The sequence below is a fragment of the Miscanthus floridulus genome, chromosome 12 (genome assembly GCF_019320115.1).
Source record: "Miscanthus floridulus cultivar M001 chromosome 12, ASM1932011v1, whole genome shotgun sequence".
Lineage (NCBI taxonomy): Eukaryota > Viridiplantae > Streptophyta > Magnoliopsida > Poales > Poaceae > Miscanthus > Miscanthus floridulus.
The window spans coordinates 23822148-23840392 of NC_089591.1; the positions used below are offsets into that span (position 1 = coordinate 23822148).

The 18245-nt window shown below is 41.0% G+C and overlaps 1 protein-coding gene and 1 pseudogene across 1 annotated transcript; both read left to right on the plus strand.

The window, feature by feature from the left end:
• The first annotated feature begins 14100 nt into the window (after window positions 1-14100).
• Window positions 14101-14700, plus strand: LOC136495623 (effector CFEM1-like). Its single transcript, XM_066491505.1, has 2 exons — window positions 14101-14352; window positions 14536-14700. Exons 1-2 carry the CDS (start codon window positions 14101-14103, stop codon window positions 14698-14700), a joined length of 417 nt encoding a protein of 138 aa, XP_066347602.1.
• Window position 14701: 1 nt separating this feature from the next.
• Window positions 14702-17746, plus strand: LOC136495624 (uncharacterized; annotated as a pseudogene).
• The last annotated feature ends 499 nt before the right edge of the window (window positions 17747-18245 follow it).

Here is an 18245-nt window from a genome sequence, read left to right on the forward strand (position 1 = left end):
TGATTTTATTAGAATCTAGAGTCTATGCCTAGACCATGTTCTTATATGTCTAGGGCTTGTTCGGAACGGAGGAATTGAAAACACATGAAAAGGATGGAGATGAGATGATAAAACAGAGAATAGGAAAAACGCAGGAAATATATACAAGGTGGCGTTTGGAACATAGGAATTAGAATTATAGGAATCTTTGGTGGGCAGCAAACACTACTACAGAATAGCACTTCACCGCCGGTTCAGAACAGCCCATCACTGCCGGATTCTGAACCGGCACAACCATACCGACAGTGATGAGGGTTAGCTATCACTGTCGGTTCCTATAAATCGGCAGTGTCCCTCAACTTCACTGCCGGTCCTTTACACAACCCGGCAGAGTTTAGTTCCACCAACACTGTCGGTTCATGAGACCATCCGACAGTGTAACCTCGAACATCACTGTCGGTTTGTGTTTTTAGCCGGCAGTGTTGTCATAACCAGCACTACCGATTTGTGACAAGACCCAGCAGTGATGGCTAAGCCAACGCTGCCGGTTTATAGCTCAAGCCGGCAGTGCCATCTTGGCCATCACTGCCGGTTTGTTGCTAACCGGCAATGATGGCCCGTTCGCATTTTATTATTTTATAATTTATTTTAATTTATATTTTTTCGTGGAATCGGGTTTCGCTTTATATACGCTATATAGATGATAGGTCCATGAATATTAAACATTACAAATGTTACAGTTATAGTTCAAATGTTCTTATCAAGATCTCGATCCCTCAAAATAAAAAACAAATTATTCGATAAGATGAAGCATGCTTCTCGGACTTCTTACAATAATCTAGCAAGCCGCTTTGGGCCATACTGGTCCTTAAACTTCATAGATTGTGCAATGAAAAATACTCCATCTTTTTTCAATACCTCGGCTAAGATGAATTTTGCCAGCTCCGATTGTAGTGCGACAATCTCCATGTCTAACAGCCTTTCGTGGTTATATTTCTTGCGATGTCATTCAAAAAAGATGATATCCAAAGAGAAATCAGAAAATTATTTTGTTGAATTATTAACAGACATAAATGAAATGGGGATTATACACACCAACTTATTTGCTTCTTCTGATTTCCCGCCGATGTAACGAAGCATTGCCCACATTACATAAAACTCGCATTCATTGTTTCCCGCCGGCTGTTTTAGGTACTTCTCCTCCATTTCGACAACCTTGAATCGGACCTGCGTCCCACCGATATGATTGTGCAACATTAGAAGGGGAAACATTAGAAAGCGGTATGTGTGATTAGAAAATAATATGTTATTAGGATCGCTTACTAATTCAGCACTGCCACCGGTGTATCTAGATGATGAAATGGTTTTTTCTTCGAGTCCCACACCTCGATCAGATTTTTAGCAAGATTAACACAAATGAAGAAGAAATGATTGCTGCAATCACAGAATCCTAATTATCGAATAATCTTAACGAAAAAAGAAGCATAATATTAAAAGCTAAGAACACATACTCGCAGTTGTAGGCTAGAAGTATGTGAGTTTTTTTCTTCATCTTGAATTCATCAAAAACAGCAATTAATCTCTCTTTCAGGTCTTCCATGTCACATCCATGGAGACCTAAACATGTCTTCTCATTGACTCACAAGGGGTCTAAGAAACCTATGTTATCCCATTTGCTTTTTAGTATGTAAAATTTTGCTATACACCTACATAAAATCATGGGCAGAGGTGGAGGAGGAGGAGGAGGAGGATGATGATGAGAATTATGTTTTCCCTGGGCTGATGAAGATGGACGAGGAGGAGGAGGAGTCTTCTCTTTTCTCGGGGTTGGTGAAGATGGAGTCAGACGAGGAGGAATAGAAGGAGACCTTTGTCTTCTCGGGGGTGATGGCAAGGGATGAGGAGGGGAGTGATCTCTGTTGGGACATGGTGAGTGATCATCGTGGGTGGACGAAGACTCGCAGTCGTCCTCATCATCAGAGGACAATTGGTGGTCAAGCTTAATTAAGTGCTTGCGCCAAGCCACTTGAGAGCCCTTGTTATGATAAAGGTTCAGCCTGTCTTCCGCTGTGGGGTACTCAATGTGTATCTTGTTATACTTCTTATCAAGTATTTTGTCAATGGTGATGTGAGCATACCCCTATGGAATTGGGCGGCCATTAATGGTCCCGTCTCTCGCAGGCTAGGCCTGGTCGAGCGCCGCCATGTCCTTTGTCCATTCCTAACGGATGTACAACATGACATTGACAGGTTCAGTGATGCCATCCATCGGATGAGGCACATTCGCATCTTCTTTGTCGAGCGGGGTTGATCCGCAGCTGCTGCGACCACTCAACTGTGGGCTAAAGGAAGTAGGAGTAGGGTTTTGTGGTACTCCTAACCCCTTAGACAACAAAATTTGCTAGACTCGTGCTTCAACAGTCCCCTCAATCCGTGCTTCCATTCTGTCTTCCATCTCTTTTAGTCATCTCAAACACTCTGTCTCCGGTTCCACTCTACCCCTTGAGCGGCTCTAGTAAGTGTTAGATTCTTTGGCGAATGCTAGTTTCCAAGGAACAACACCAATTCCTCTAGTGCGACCATGGTGCTCCTTAGTTCTGAGTGCTTGGGTGAGCATGTCTTTCTCCCTATTAGAAGTGTGAGTCACTTGCCTCACCTCCTCAGTTACCTGGGAGATCCTCTAGATGAGTTTGCTCATGGGTGGATTTGTGGAGCTAAAGCTCCCGTCCTCATCGTGGCGTACATTCCTCCCCATACAATATATTACTGATCTTGGCTCCCAATGGGCGGTCTCAACCTGAACGCATTCCTCAGCAAGGCGATCCATTTTTTCAAGTTCTGCTTCAAATTCTAGCATCTTCTTAGCATAGCCATGAGAGCTGAGATGATGAGAATTCATCCATTTCTATGAGTTCTCCTTATTCTTCCTGCTTAGTTCTAAGTACTCAGATAACCTGTATTCTATGAAATTCTACCATAAGTCCTTCTGCTTGCTAAACTGTCCATCATCAAAATTTGGCTCTTTATTTTGGAGCACAAAATGCTTGTACAATGTCCCCTTAAAATTCTTGAAGCATGTCCCCATGATTTCTTTTGTTTTTTTCTTGACTAACTCCTTGTCATATTCCATTGGGAAAGTGAAATACTCTGGGATCTTGATATCCCATATGTAATCCTTCTCACTTTTGAGAACCCTCCATGGGTCATTATCTTTCCCAATCCACTTCCTGTACCTAATCGGGATGAAGTCCCTTACAAGTAACCCGAGGATAGTCTTGTATTTGGTCAAAGCTATAGGCGATGAGAGTGGATCCCTGATTTCATCAAACTCAATGATGTGCTAGTGTGCATTCCTACCAACAGGAAGCTTTGACATGCCTCGCTTGGATCTGGCCTTCCTTCTACCCGAACCCTTTGGCTCCTCGGCCGGCGGAGGCTCCTACTAGAGACTCCAAGTAAGCTATGACCCTCTCAATTGTTTAGCGTTTGTGGCTATGTAGTCACATGATACCAAAGTTATCTGCCCATCTTGGTCATTTTGACCTAGCTCGAGCAGGCCAGACGGGGTCCATGGTTGCTCGTTCTCACCATCCTGATTGACACCATCACCGTTTGTCGGATCATGCGGCTCTCCTGTCCTAGCGATATTAGCCGCTTCTTATTGCCGATCTGTTCTTCAACGACGGGGTAACAGGCGACGACGAGTCATGGCTATGACACAATCATGATTAGTTTTCACTGTGGACAACTACTAATAGCTATGTTCATATTATATATATATATAATATGTTTAATACAAAGTCTAATAATAAGTCCACATACAACAAAGTCTAATAATAGCATATGTTCACCTAGAACAAATTCATTGTTTGATTGACCACATACAACAAAGTCCACCTACTATTCTATGAAACTAAGCCTACATCAACTTCCAAATAAGAAAAACAATGACCATAGCCATAAATAAAAGCATGACATCTTTCCAAGACCAAAGAGCAGTTCTCCTAATCTTCACATCTCTAGTGGGTGGCTTCTCTTCAATCTCCAGTGCCGGCGGATAGTTATGGTTTGCATTCATTGGACCATAGTAGGCCGACTGCCCATGGTTTGCAAGGTAGGCTGGATGACTATAGTAGGCCCTCAAAGCTTCAGCTTCTGTGTTATATTTTTTGTGCAAATTACCAGGGTAGCGATTGACTTGAGCATAGCAATCTTTCCAGGTTCGATAAATCCCAGGCACGTGACCAACATGCACTACATACCATGCCATAGTTGCCTATACATTTAAGTAAATTAGGTTGTCATTCAAACATGATGTATTAGAATATTAAGTTCACATACAACTAATGAACAAATATTATCTAGATAAAGAGGCATGGAGCAAGCTACATTGTGAGAGGAGGTACTTGCAGCATCTAACAAATTAAATTGTTCTTCATGATTTTTGCATGAAAAAGCTTGTCCAACACCGGTTGAGATGGTTTGGACATGTCCAACGAAGACCTCCAAAGGCACTAATGCATAGTGGAATCCTAAGCCAGGATAGTAACATAAAGAGAGGTAGAGGAAGACCGAAGTTGACTTGGGTAAAGGCAATAAAAGGAGACTTAAAAGGATGGAATATACCCAAAGACTTAGCCTTAGAAAGGAGTGCTTGGAAAATAGCTAGTCACATGCCTGGACTTGGATTGCTTCTACTGGGTTTCAACTCTTGCCTACCCTAACTTGTTTGGGACTTAAAGGCTTTGTTGTTGTTGTAACAAAGACTTTCTCATCTAAAAAGTTAAAACAGTTGTTTTAAATGCCAACATTCAATACAGAACATGATTCATGAACATAAGGGGCAACTGTCGTAGCAAGTTAGCAACCACTGAAAAAAAATCAGAAATCATATATGACCAATAATGATTCACCCACCAATATGATTAAGTATGATTTCTAGCAATGCAATTATGGCAAGCTACTAAATGCAAGCATAAATGCAGATACCAACATCTGGAGTTACCAAATACCAAAATTATATAGGAACTATGGAGTGGACCATGCTACCATAGTTCCAGCAAATATCACACTAAAAGTGGAGTTACCAAATACCAAGCACATATCACTCAACATGGCCAATTTAAACAGTTGCTTCCTAAAGGCTAGATCATGCTATCAAATTATGTTGCCAAGCAAAAACTATCACTCTTAAACATTGCAATACCACAATAAGAACGGTGTTTATGTGCAGAGTAATTGTGCCATCTTATTGAACCCTCATATCTGAATGATAAATTATACAACATGATTATAAGTATATGACAGTGAATGTACAGAGTTTAACCACATTAGGTACTTTTGCTAGTACTCCTGCAATGGATTGGCCTAACGTTTTTTCCCCGCTAAGTAACTATAGTTCTTCTCATAAGTTGGCTCTCAAAAAAATTTAATACTAGCAAAGCAGGCGTAAAGGTATTGATCAAGCTTCTAGATAATTTTATATAGGATTGATATTCCCATACTTTATAGGACTTTCTAAGCATTTTTTGGCCCCTGCCGTTCTAAACTCAAACTTTTCTAATGCATCCAAATTTACTTCAACTACAAATAGGTTACAGTCGCTACACCACTAGCTATAGCTGTAGTGCTCATTCAGTAGCTCATTACCAACAAACTGAACAGAGCTAACAAAAAACAACAATGAGAATGACATTGCCAAAATTAGGACGATGTACACTGAGGGCAGCAGTACAGATAAACAAATCACACCGGCATGCTTAGTTCCACACTAGTAAACCATGATACTATCATTTTGCCTTGAAAACCTCACAATGCCCACCCCTAAAGTCCCATTATCCCCAACATGCCAAATGCCACATGGATCACGAGCAAATGCAGGAGAGGACCTACCAAATCCTGGCCGCCACCACCACGCACTCACCATGGGGCATTTCATCAAACACATAGTGGGCAGTGGGCCACGCACTCACTGTGGGGGGTGGGGAAGCAGTTGTTCGTATGCTCTTGAAGGCCTCGGTGGTGGGAGTGTAGGCGTGGAGGAGGAGGGGCACGGCTGGCTCGTGGACGAGGAACGAGGGCACGGATGGCGTGGTTCTCCGGCGTGGGGCGGTGGACAGCGTTGCGGGCGCTGGAGCAGGACTAACAGGGACGCATCGAGGGGACTCATGGGCATCGGCATCGAAGAAGAGGAGCGCGGGGCTAGGAACGGTGGCACGGGGGCGGTGGACGGGTGCGTGGGGGGCGGTGGTGCCCGTCGGCATGGGGTGGTGTTCCAGCGGTGCGGGGGGAGGGGTCGACGCGAGGTTGAAATGACTTTGGAAAATTTCACCCCACGCCTTGCTTTTATCCCAATGGTTCATCACTGCCGGTTGCAAGGTCTAAACCGACAGTGATGAGGCAACATCACTACCGGGCTATTTCTAGAACCAATAGTGATGGGGGTGTAGCGGTTACGGGTTAAGTAGAATATCTTTTCTCTTTCTCTCAAAATCATTTGACTACCTTAACGGTTAAGACCATGCAACATAGCCCCTGAGACCCATATTTGAGTCCCAGGTGGCCCAATTTTTTTTTGTTTCATTTTATAAATTATTAAGCGTTGTAAAAGGTCAAAAAGAAAAAAAATAGCCTTGACACACCTTCTATACTAGAGCAGCGGTTAAGACCCAAAACTCTACTCCCCGAGACCCGAGCTCGAATCTGAGGGCTAGCATAATTTTATTAATTTTTTTATAAATCACTACTAGTTTTCAAAATGAACCGACAGTGATAACCAACATCACTGTCGGTTTTGTCTCATCACTACCGATTTTTTGAAACCGACAGTGATGTTTATATATATATAAAAAATTCCTTTTATATACTGAATAAATAGAAGCATGTGTATTCCTATGTCAAAATGGCTTAAAATTTTTTGGCATGCATGTACACCCAAATTAAGACCCCACACAAGATCTTAGGTTTTTTTATCAGTTTTTTATTTATTATATTTTTCTATGTGCTAAATGAGACAAAAGAGGGTGAATTTCATCTTGGACCCAATAGATTTTTTCATCGACCTCCACAAAATTGTTATCCCTCAGGCACATGAGAGTCTGTGTAAATGTTTGGCACCATTTCGGATCTTTTCGTGGGTAGACTCCGTTTAACCTATAATTAATCAGTGACGTCGCGCAAAAATTCAATTAAACCTCAAAAAGTAGCAAACCATATTCGGAAAATCCCAAACTTGGTGTTTCCTTCACCCGTGGCATGTGCAAGCCTAAGAAAAAGTTTGAGACCAATACGACACCAGAATGCATATGAACCACGAAAACCTTGATAACATATGTGTATAGTCATGGTTCGATGAATGGGCTCATGTACCTCTGTGAGGCATGGCCTATGTCGAAATGGCTTAAATTTTTTTTGGCAAGCATGTATACCCAAATTAGGGAACCACACAAGATCTTAGGTTTTTTGATCATTTTTCTATTAATATATTTTTCTTTGTGCTGAATTAGACAAAAGAGGGTGAATTGCATCTTGAACCTAATAGATTTTTTCATCGACCTCCACAAAATTCTTATCCCTAGGGCACATGACAGCCTGTGTAAAAGTTTAGCACCATTCCAGATCTTTTCTTGGGTAGACTCAGTTCAACCTATAATTAATCGGTGACGTCGCGCGAAAATTCAATTAAACCTCAGAAAGTAGCAAATCATCTCCGAAAAATCCCAAACTTGGTGTTTCCTTCACCCATGGCATGTGCAAGCCTAAGAAAAAGTTTGAGACTAATACACGCCGGAATGCATATGAACCACAGAAACTTTGATAACCTATATGTATAGTCATGGTTCGATGAAAGGGCTCATGTACCTCTGTGAAGCATGTATACTCTGCCTATGTCGAAATGGTTTGAATTTTTTTAGCAAGAATGTATACCCAAATTAAGGCCCCACACAAGATCTTAGGTTTTTCTGATTATTTTTTATTAATATATTTTCTCTGTGCTGAATGAGACAAAAGAGGGTGAATTACATCTTGGACCCAATAGATTTTTTTCATCGACCTCTACAAAATCCTTATCCCTAGGGCATATGAGAGCCTATGTAAAAATTTGGCAGCATTGTGGATCTTTTCGTGGGTAGGCACAGTTCAACCTATAATTAATCGGTGTCGTCACACGGAAATTCAACTAAACCTCAGAAAGTAGTAAACCATCTCCGAAAAATCTCAAACTTGGTGTTTCCTTCACCTATGTCATGTGCAAGCCTGAGAATAATTTTGAGACCAATATGACGCCAGAATATATATTTCTAGTTGCCCAACAAATATTACACGAATTACATGCATGACAATAATTAAACACACAAGCCGTATAAATTAAAATTAGAACCCAATTAAACTACAACCTTGCCAATCTAACTAAATAAATATTAATTACTATTAGAATCACTACTAGGATCGATCGGGTCACGCACACTAACATGCCTCTATAGACATATATGGTAATTGATGTCACTGATTATGTATCCGCTTGTATCAATGAAGGTCAATGCCCATATGAGTGCACTCTCTTGTGCCTCACAATACCAAAAGAATGGTCGGCCATAGATGTAACCAACTAAACGACCACTACCCCTGTTAGTAATCCTTATGTAGTACTGGTGTCCTTCTATAGTGAGCTGGCCGAGGTTTCCATTGCAGAAGTCCCAATCATACCCGAGTTGCTCCGTAGCTTGGTCTAGAACGACCCATAAGCCACATGCAGCATAAGTAAGGTCCATTAGCGCAATTTGCATGCGGAGAAAAAGAAAAAAACTAGAGAATGTTATTACAATAATAAACAACAAATAACCATGACTCAGGTATAAGTGACCATTTTACCACATCCACACGGTTGTAGCTCGCAAACCATTCGCTTGCTTGCAGGATAGGGATATCACCAGCATTCAAAGCAAGTGCCTTGAAGTGCAAGAAATCAGGCACATCATAGCAAACACATTGAAGTACCTCTAAACAGAAGCACACGGCACTGAATTGGGCACTTATCACATTCGGGCTCGGTCTTCCCATCTCATGGATAAGGTTCCGATGATTTGCACCCCTCAAAGGGATGGAAAAACTGAGTTCACACATCTATAGCTGACCACTTGCATTAGATATCATGTTCTCGACAATGTTCGAGATAAAGAACCAGCTAAGTGTTGTTCGTAGCCAATCTTTGGAGATATAGTCTGTGACATATATGTATGCAACAATGATATTAAACTAAATACACTTATTTGTTAGCATAAAAAAATAAAAGATGTTGAAAAATATTTCATACAATAGCTGTAACAAGGAAACATGGAATGTCCACATTAGGAGCGATGGCTCATCGCCAAGGTGGAAACCTAGTTCTTGTGGTGGGGGAGGTTCGTTGTTCATACCACCCGATTGATAAAATGCAAAAAAATATGAACATAAATATATGCACAAAAAATTATTCCAAATAAAATGTGGCAACATAATTAAATATAGATCAAATGCAAGGAATAATAATATATATAAATGTAGAATGAAAAGAAACATGAATATAAATATAGATCAAATGAATATAGATAGAATATTGGAGAAGACAACATATCAATACCAATGAAAAATGTAGGAGCCTCGACAAAATCACGTAGAGATAGAGTGGATTTCTTGAGAAGTGAGAGTGAAACATGAGAAATGAGACTGTGAGAGTTCATGAGTGGGTGGGATTGATGTATGTGTCTGGCGGTTTGTTTTATATAGGGGGGCATGGACATCACTGTCGGTTTTAGTTACAACCGATAGTGAAAGTGAATATCACTGCTGGTTTTTAAATAGAACAGACAGTGAAGGTGCATATATGTAAAGGACCGTGGGAAAGTTTTAACAGCAATGCTATATTTATTTAGATAGAGTATAGAAATACATAAAAAAATAACAAAAATATTAGAAATAAATTACATATATGATAACAAAGACCTTACACTAAAATTCCATATACGATAACAAAGACCTATTTGCGTATAAGTCAATGTTACAATCAACATGTATCAACACATTATAATTTAACCACCTCAGTAGCATTCTTCTAGCACCAACTAGGGTCAAACAACAGTGCCGAGGTGGTCTACAAGCTATACCAGTTAGAGATGACAAGGTGGCATTGATGAATCCATGCCTCTGCTGTACATGGCCTTTTTCTCGGTACAGTCCAGAGCAGAGCACACTGGATTCAGCTCGGCACCGCACCGATGAACCAATGCCGCTCCGGGACATGAAATTGTCCAGAGCACACCAGGTAGGCCGAGCATGGAGGATGCCATGTCTCTCTAGACATACAGTCCAGAGCAGACCACAGCGGATGGCTCTGTGAACCTCATGTTGTCTCTAATCTTCGACAATGCTCTATATTTAGTAGCATTCTTCTAGTACCTCTTATGTGCACCATTTTAGTGGACTATGACGCATAACGATATCTGTACATGGAGGGCTTTCTCCCACATCGAGGCCATGTATGTGGAAACTAGCTAGTCGAGAACGATCTAGAGAAATAAACAGCAAACAAATAGACAACTTGTTCACTAGTTGGTTTTTGGGCTGATAAGCCCGGCTGGTGCTGGTTTGTTGTGAGAGAAAAACACTGTATCATGGCTGATAAGCACTGGCTGAAACTAACAAGCCATGGAGATGCTCCCTAGCAGGGCGCCATTTTATAGGCTAGCTGTCGTGGTAGGTGGGAGCAGTGCTCCTACTGTGATGATTAGTGGGAGCACTACTGGCCCTTGGAGAGAATATTCTTATCACTGTCAGGTTTGATAAAAAAAACCGGCAATGATAGAGGTCATTTGTGCCGGTTTTTAGAACCGACGGTGATTCCATGTATCACTATCAGTTTTTATGAAAAAACCGACAGTGATAGGCCTACAAAAGCTGCCGCTGCCGCAGGTGCTTAGCTTTTATTTTTTTGAAATTAGAGCCACTGCAGCGGGCTCTGGATAAAAAAATAAAAAATTTGTCCCACCTGAGTTTCGAACCGAGGGAGCGAGAAAGAGGGATTAGTGGCTTAACCACTACATTAAAGAAGGATTTACATTAGGATACGTTTTGTTGTCATTTTTATAGTTTAAGTTGAGGTTCATTTAATTCTGTAAAGATATAAAAAAAGTTTGCCTCACCTAGAATTCGAACCAAGGGCGCGGGCTTCACACTAGCTGGCTTTTACCGCTGCGCTATGATAGAGAGTATGTCAAGGTACGTTTTCTTTTTTGGTTTATCCTCTGAACAGGAGTTAATTAATTTGAGGTCCAGATTATAGGGCCTTAACCACTACTATAGCATTAGGGATCACGTTAGTTTAGGTTATGTTTTTTCTTTTATCTGTTTAGTGCATGTAAATACATATAATTTGTTGTAAAATAATACAAATATTTGTGTCTCGATTATTTATTTTCATGATAATTAATTAATAGTCTATAATTATCAAATAATAGTGTTTCTGAACATCATCTCAATATTTGATTACATAGTTAATTATTTAATTTTAGAGAAGCGCACAAAATATAAATTAGATTACATAGTTGGTGAACAACGTCCAAATAATGATTACATAGTTAACAATAATCTAACTATCTTTAGGTGCATCAACAATGAGGACCTCATTATGATCAAGCCGTACGTAAGCAGGTTCGTCACCCTCTTGAAGGATAGGTAGGGGTACGTTCACTCCGAATGGAGGCATTTCCTGATAGCCCTTGTGGTCTTCTTCGACCGTCACTCTATCGACACCGACAATCTTCTCTTTCCCTTCTAGTACTACTTTTAGCCTTTCTTTTGTCTTGTTATCCCTTGCATAGAAGACTTGCATAACATCTCTTGCAAGGACGAAGTGGTCGTCTCTGTATGCGGTCTTGGTGAGATCAGCGGTAGTGAACCCTTTGCTGTCAGTGTTGATTTCCTTGAGCTGGACCCACTGGCAGCGAAAAAGAGCTGCCTTTAATGGACCGTAGGCTAGCTTCCATATCTCCTCTATGAAACCATAGTATGTCTCCTGCACGTTGTCATTTTGGTCGTGTGCATCAAAACGAACACCACACTTTCGGTATGTGTTCTTACTATCTTCACTATAGGAAGACCGAGCATCAGTGACAAAGTGTGGTGGCAGAAATCTTAATTTGTCACTGATTCCCATGTTATTAGTGCCCGAACTAATTTTCATCACTATTGCGTCGATTATTAGTGGCAAACTACTATATCACCACAGGATGCACCTTCAGTGATGAATTTAGTGATGAAACATTAATTTGTCACTAATAAATAGGTTAATTGTGACTAAATATTTATTTCCTCACAGTTTTGCTATCTACCAGTAACAAAATATTATATCACCACATGGTTCAAGGTCAGTGAGAAAATGTTGTGGCAAAATTGTATTTTGCCACTATTTACCATCTTAATTGTGATTAAACAATTCCCCCCTACTATTAGTACGATAATCTGTGACAAAATTTTGCATCGCCGCATGGTAGCTGATTACTGAGAAATTTTTGTGGCAAAATATTCTTTTGTCACTTGTTACCAAGTTAATTGTGAGCAAATAAATTTTCTTGTTATATAACATTTATATTAGTGATAAAAGCATGTGTTCCGTATGATAACTAATTTGTGGCAAATATTGTATTATCATGGGTCCCACTTGTCAGTCAAACTCCACCTTATCTTCTTCCTTTTTTTTGAAACAATATCTTCTTCCGTTTTCTGCAGCTGCAACTACTGGACGGAGCATCTCTGGCCGCCCCCAAGCTCAGAGCTCCGCCAAGCGCCGACGAGCTCACCCATAGTCACCGGCCATCGATGCCCTCGCCCATGGCTGCACCGAAGCTTGCACATGCAGCACTTAGCAAGCTCTCCCACGGCCACAGCCGCCTATCTCGACGAGTGTCTCCGGCCGCCCCCCAACTCGATGCTTCTGCTCTGCGCCGACGAGCTCGCCCATGGTCTCTGGCCATCCCTGCTCCCACCCGGATCCACCGAATCTCGCCTCGCACTCGATGAGCTTGCCCACGGTCGCCGCCGCTAATCTCGACGAGCTCTCAAAAGGTTGGATTCGCTGCGTCCCTGGCCGCGGCCATCTGCGTGCGAGGAGGAAGACGCCGAGCTGCTTGCTCGCACCGTACTGTGAGCCGAGTACGGTCATCTTGCGGGCGTCAAAAAGGGCAGGCATGCGGGCAGCCCGCTCAGGCGTGTGGCGGGCGGACGCGTTTGGCGGGCGGTCGTAGCTCGGGCGTGTCCGTAGTGGAGCACTAGAGCTTCAGGACCACCTGTGCAGCTAGTGGCTCGTGTGGCCAGGGGCGTAACAAGGCGGCTCATCCGAGGTCATAGGATTGGATAGTAAGCACTGTTGCTCTCCAGTTTAGATTATTTGATCAATTCACCTATTCACTATCTAAAAAATAACAAAAATATTTTTCCAATAAACACACATTAAAATAATTTTGGTATTAAAAATTATAATTTCTAGTAGCAATATTATGGACCTTGTTTATATTTTTCACATTATATCTCTAGTAGAAATATTATTGGCCTTGTTTATTGTTTTTTTCACACCGAGCGCAATCTTTTCCTCTTAATAATTATAATTAGTGAAAAATTGTTCTCTCCAAATATCCATTCACCTTTCCCTCCAATTAATCCACGAATTTTTTTTACTCCCGCCATATTGCATTGGACATCAAGTATGTATATATATATATACACACACATATCTACGGATCTACCAAACAATCGGCCGGTTCGCTGGTTAGTTTCTGGGCTGGTTTGAGCTGGCTAGTGCTGATTTATTGTGAGAGAAAAATACTGTTGGCTGGCTAGTTTGGGCTGGCTGAAACCAACAAGCAAACAGGCTGAATAAAGCCAACTGATGGAGAGAAACAGGTGACCACAAAGGTGCACTGCGTACTACTACTAGTATTTCTTTTTTTTTGCCAAGTCTTCCTCCATCCGTCCAGCATCATCTTTATTAGCCACCAATGATTACTCCTATCCTGTGTCAAAGCCAAGGCCATGTATCGCCACGGCGCATGCCCAGATGCCTCCGGTGGCTAGCTACCCCACGGATCCATGATGCCGATGCGAAAAATCCACCACTGTGATTTGTCATTGCGGCCTCCGATCCAGTTCGTCGTGGCCGCCGCCGCCGCCACCACGGCCGCTGTGCCCGTGGCCAGTGCCGCCATCGCCACGGCCACGGCCACCGTCGCCGTGGCGGCCACCGCCACGGCCGCCGCCACTGCGGCTTGCACAACTGCTATCGTCGCCGCCTCCGCCATCTCTACACCGCACGAAGATGCGATACCTCCAATTCCATACTGCCATGTTGATCCGTCAAGTCTTCCTCCATCCGGCCATCATCATCATTATTAGCCACCAATGATTACTCCTGTCCTGTGTCAAAGCCAAGGCAATGTATCGCCATGGCGCATGCCCAGATGCCTCCGGTGGCTAGCTACCCCACGGATCCATGATGCCGATGCAGAAAATCCCTATCCTCCGATCTAGTTCGTCGTGGCCGCCGCCGCCACCACGGCCGCCATGGCCGCGGCCAGTGCCGCCATTGCCACGGCCACGGCCACCATCGCCGCGGCGGCCACCGCCACGGCCGCCACCACTGCGGCTTCCACAACTACCATCATCGCCGCCTCCGCCATCTCTACACCGCAATAAGATGCGATACCTCCAATTCCATACTGATATCTTGATTTTGATCTATGAATATGCATCACATCCATACCATATTTGTACTGGACACCAACCTACAACACCCATGCCTCCAGACTAGTCCAACTTTATATTTCTCAAATTATTTTTTGACAGATTGTTTCCATCCTTTGTATGTCTCAAATTATTTTTTTCGTCAGATTCTTTCTTTTGGTAAAATATTCATTAATTTGATGGCTATGTTTCTCTATCAATTCCATTGCTGTTTCGCAGGGAAAATGGCTCCGCGGGTGCCTCAACAAACAATTGCTAAAATGGATACAAAATTTGATGAGCTTGCCTCTGCTTTATCCAAAGATCCAAGGGACCAATTGACCTCTGGTATAGGTTTGTTTTATACATTCAGCACCACCAAATATTTCTTTGCGTAAAAATTCTGATGTATTGTAGCATGTTGCATCAAAGGAAATTAGGAAAGCTACAATTTTCTACAGCCTCATTTGTAATATAATGTTTCTATATTGCTTCTAGTGTATAACAAAACTTACATGATCTTTTGTTAAGTTCATATGATGTGTCTTCTAGTTATCAGCAACTTGACTTATTAGTACTGATAGCGATTCCATTAATAATCTCCATGAGAACATGCAAGTTCTTGACTTCTTGTTTAATTGAATGCACCATTAGTTGTTCATAGATCTGAACGAGAGCTACTATGAACAAACACATGGGGTTTGTGTTCATGCCGATGTAAAAAATCCAAGTTATATTACTTGCAACTGTGTTCACTTGCATTACTTCGTGTGCTGATGGTACAATAAAAGATAGCCATTTCTGTTGTATTTAGTCATATAAAATTTACAAAATGCCTATTTTTGTTTCTACAGGTGAAATAACAACCAAGTTACGTTCACGTGGCTCTCGAACTGACAATGAACGTGATCAATTTGATTCACATGTGGCAACGGATGAAAATAATCAAATAAATGCTGCAACACACAACACTGAAGGTGTTTTGCTAATCTAAAACCTGCTTCTTTACACCATTGTTTATTTCACTGATTTAGCTAGGTACTGTTATGTTGATCTATATTTATTTCTTTATACGACATAATAACAAGTGCTACATTTAGCATGTCACAACCTGTTATACTAATCTAAAATTTGATTCTTGACACTATAGAGAATAAACATTACATTTAATTACCCTTGTTGTTTTCCCTAAATTAACTAGGCCTTGCTAAGAGTGGAAGAAAACTTACAATTAACAATCAACTTCGCAAGAGAAGAGCAAAAGGAAAGCATATTGATATAAAGTTCCCTAAAGAATTTGCAAAAGTGTGTGGAGAACATGCTAGTTTATTTAAAAGTGAGATAAGAGTTCTTGTAAGAACTGTACCACTCCTAGTGAAGAAGTGGTGGGACATGGATAAGTTTCATCCTGGTACTACTACATCTATTTGGAGAAAACTAAAGGTGACCTACTTTTCATATGAAATGAATATATTTGGCATGCATAGGTTATCATTGCATTCAGTGGCTGGTTATTACAGTATATCTTTGTTGTATAGCAAAAGTTCCTGAGCTTTCAGAAGAAGATAAAGATTGTGCCATAAGACAAGTAGAGAGTCAATATAATAATCGGCGTTACCGTCTACTTCAAGCTTACCGAAACAACAAGCCAAGGCCACAACATGTCTCACTAGAAGGTTGGCAATGGTTGATAAGGAATTTGTGGACGGATGATGATTTTTAGGTACATACAACTCATGTCCTAAATTACAGTGCTGCATAATTGTTAATGATACATTTATGCAAATTGTAAACCAGAAAAGGAGCAACCAAAACTCTATCAACAGAGGAAAGCAAGAGATGGGGTCCAAAGTAGGAACTAGATCAATTGCTCAAAGCGCTTACGATCTGGTGAGGAAAATAGTTACTAGGCAGATTTTTTTCTATTACACATCGTTCTGAATTAGTGAATATATGCTTTTGTTATTCCAATGCAGCGAGACCCAGAAACTGGTGAATGGCCTACTGCTATGCAAGTTTGGAAGGCTACATATCAAAAGGCTGATGGGACATGGTCCATTCCAACGGGTGAAGAAATAATGGTATGACCATATTACTTCCCTTTCTGATGGCATCTTTGGGTTTCACATTTGTCAATTTGTATCCTACCTTTTGAACTAGGATTAGGTGGAAGTGGTGTGTTTTTTGTATGAAAAAGTATGGTAGTAGAATTATGTATGACTCTTTCATGATTATTATCTCTACAATGTAGTCTCTGTATTATTCATTTAATGAGTTGAAAAGTCTAGGCACCATGAAATGTTTGCAGTATCTCTAATCATGAACAATATCGTTTTATTAAGCTATTTGTAAATTTCATATATTTTTTAATTTGTCTGCAATTTTCAATTATTAGATAACATGTTTCCAGATTTTTTGAACAGTAGCAACTCTAAGAACAATTGAATGTTACACTATCCTATAGCTAATTTGTGCTCATACCTATGATTCATTACATGAACGCTTTTGCCTGCTGTGTAGTATATGGGTTCTTAATTATTTTGTTTTTCATGCTTTGCAGACCAAAATACATGAAGCTATTGGGATACATCAATAAAAGATTTCTTCTGTGCCCGTGCCAATAGTGGAGCACTTCGCACTAGTTCTTGGTCGAAAGCCAAACCATTCACATGGTGTTGGCATTCGTGTAGTAAACCGAGTGGCTGAGGAAAGAATCAGATTGCAGGCGCAAATTGAGGCTTCAGAACAATGTGAAGCTACAGCTCGAGCACGTGCAGATGCTCCTGAGCAACGTGCTGAGGCTGCTGAGCAACGAGCACAAGCTTTGGAAGGCCAAGTTTCCACGGTGGTCGAAACAAATGCACAACTGCAAGAAGAGCAGCAATCCCAACGTGATGAGATGAGTTCTTTGCGTCAAGCATAGAGTGGAGAAGTTGCTCGCCTAGTGAGAGAACAACTTGATCATCAAATGGCTGCATTAATTACACGCATTGGTGCCTCGCAGCCTCCAGCATCTTAGAGTTTAAACACTTTAGTTGAATAATTATTGTGAGACTTTAAAGTAGTGTCAAGAGAGTTATTTTGAGGTTTGAGTGTTCTTAGTTTTATGTAATGCTTGAATGCCAAATTTGAATTATTGAAATAAATATTATTGGTGCAGATTTGAAATAATCATAATGCTATAATGTACATTTGTTGAGCTATTTTTGTCACTACAACAAGGATAATAATGATAACTTGGTCGCCACAACATCTAATGTGTTTCACACAATTGAAACTTATCTTGTGACAAAACTTGTCATGACTAATATTTTCCTACAAATGCTATGTTTTTTTGTGATGAAACTATTGATACATTTTGTCTTGTCAGTTCTCATAAAAAGATAATTTTTTGTGACAAAGGTTTGCCATCATAGTTTACATGTGAGGATTAGTTTGCATCACAAATGAAAAGTATTTGTGTTAACAAGTTACCACTTTTTTCCATACATATTGTGGCAAACAATTAGACACAATTA

Excerpts from the sequence above, each read along its gene's own strand:
- LOC136495623 (XM_066491505.1), top strand. The coding sequence starts at position 14,101 with ATGCCGATGCGAAAAATCCACCACTGTGATTTGTCATTGCGGCCTCCG. Across the intron at positions 14,353-14,535 it reads CTCCAATTCCATACTGCCAT|TTCGTCGTGGCCGCCGCCGC; the intron begins GTTGATCCGTCA and ends CCTCCGATCTAG.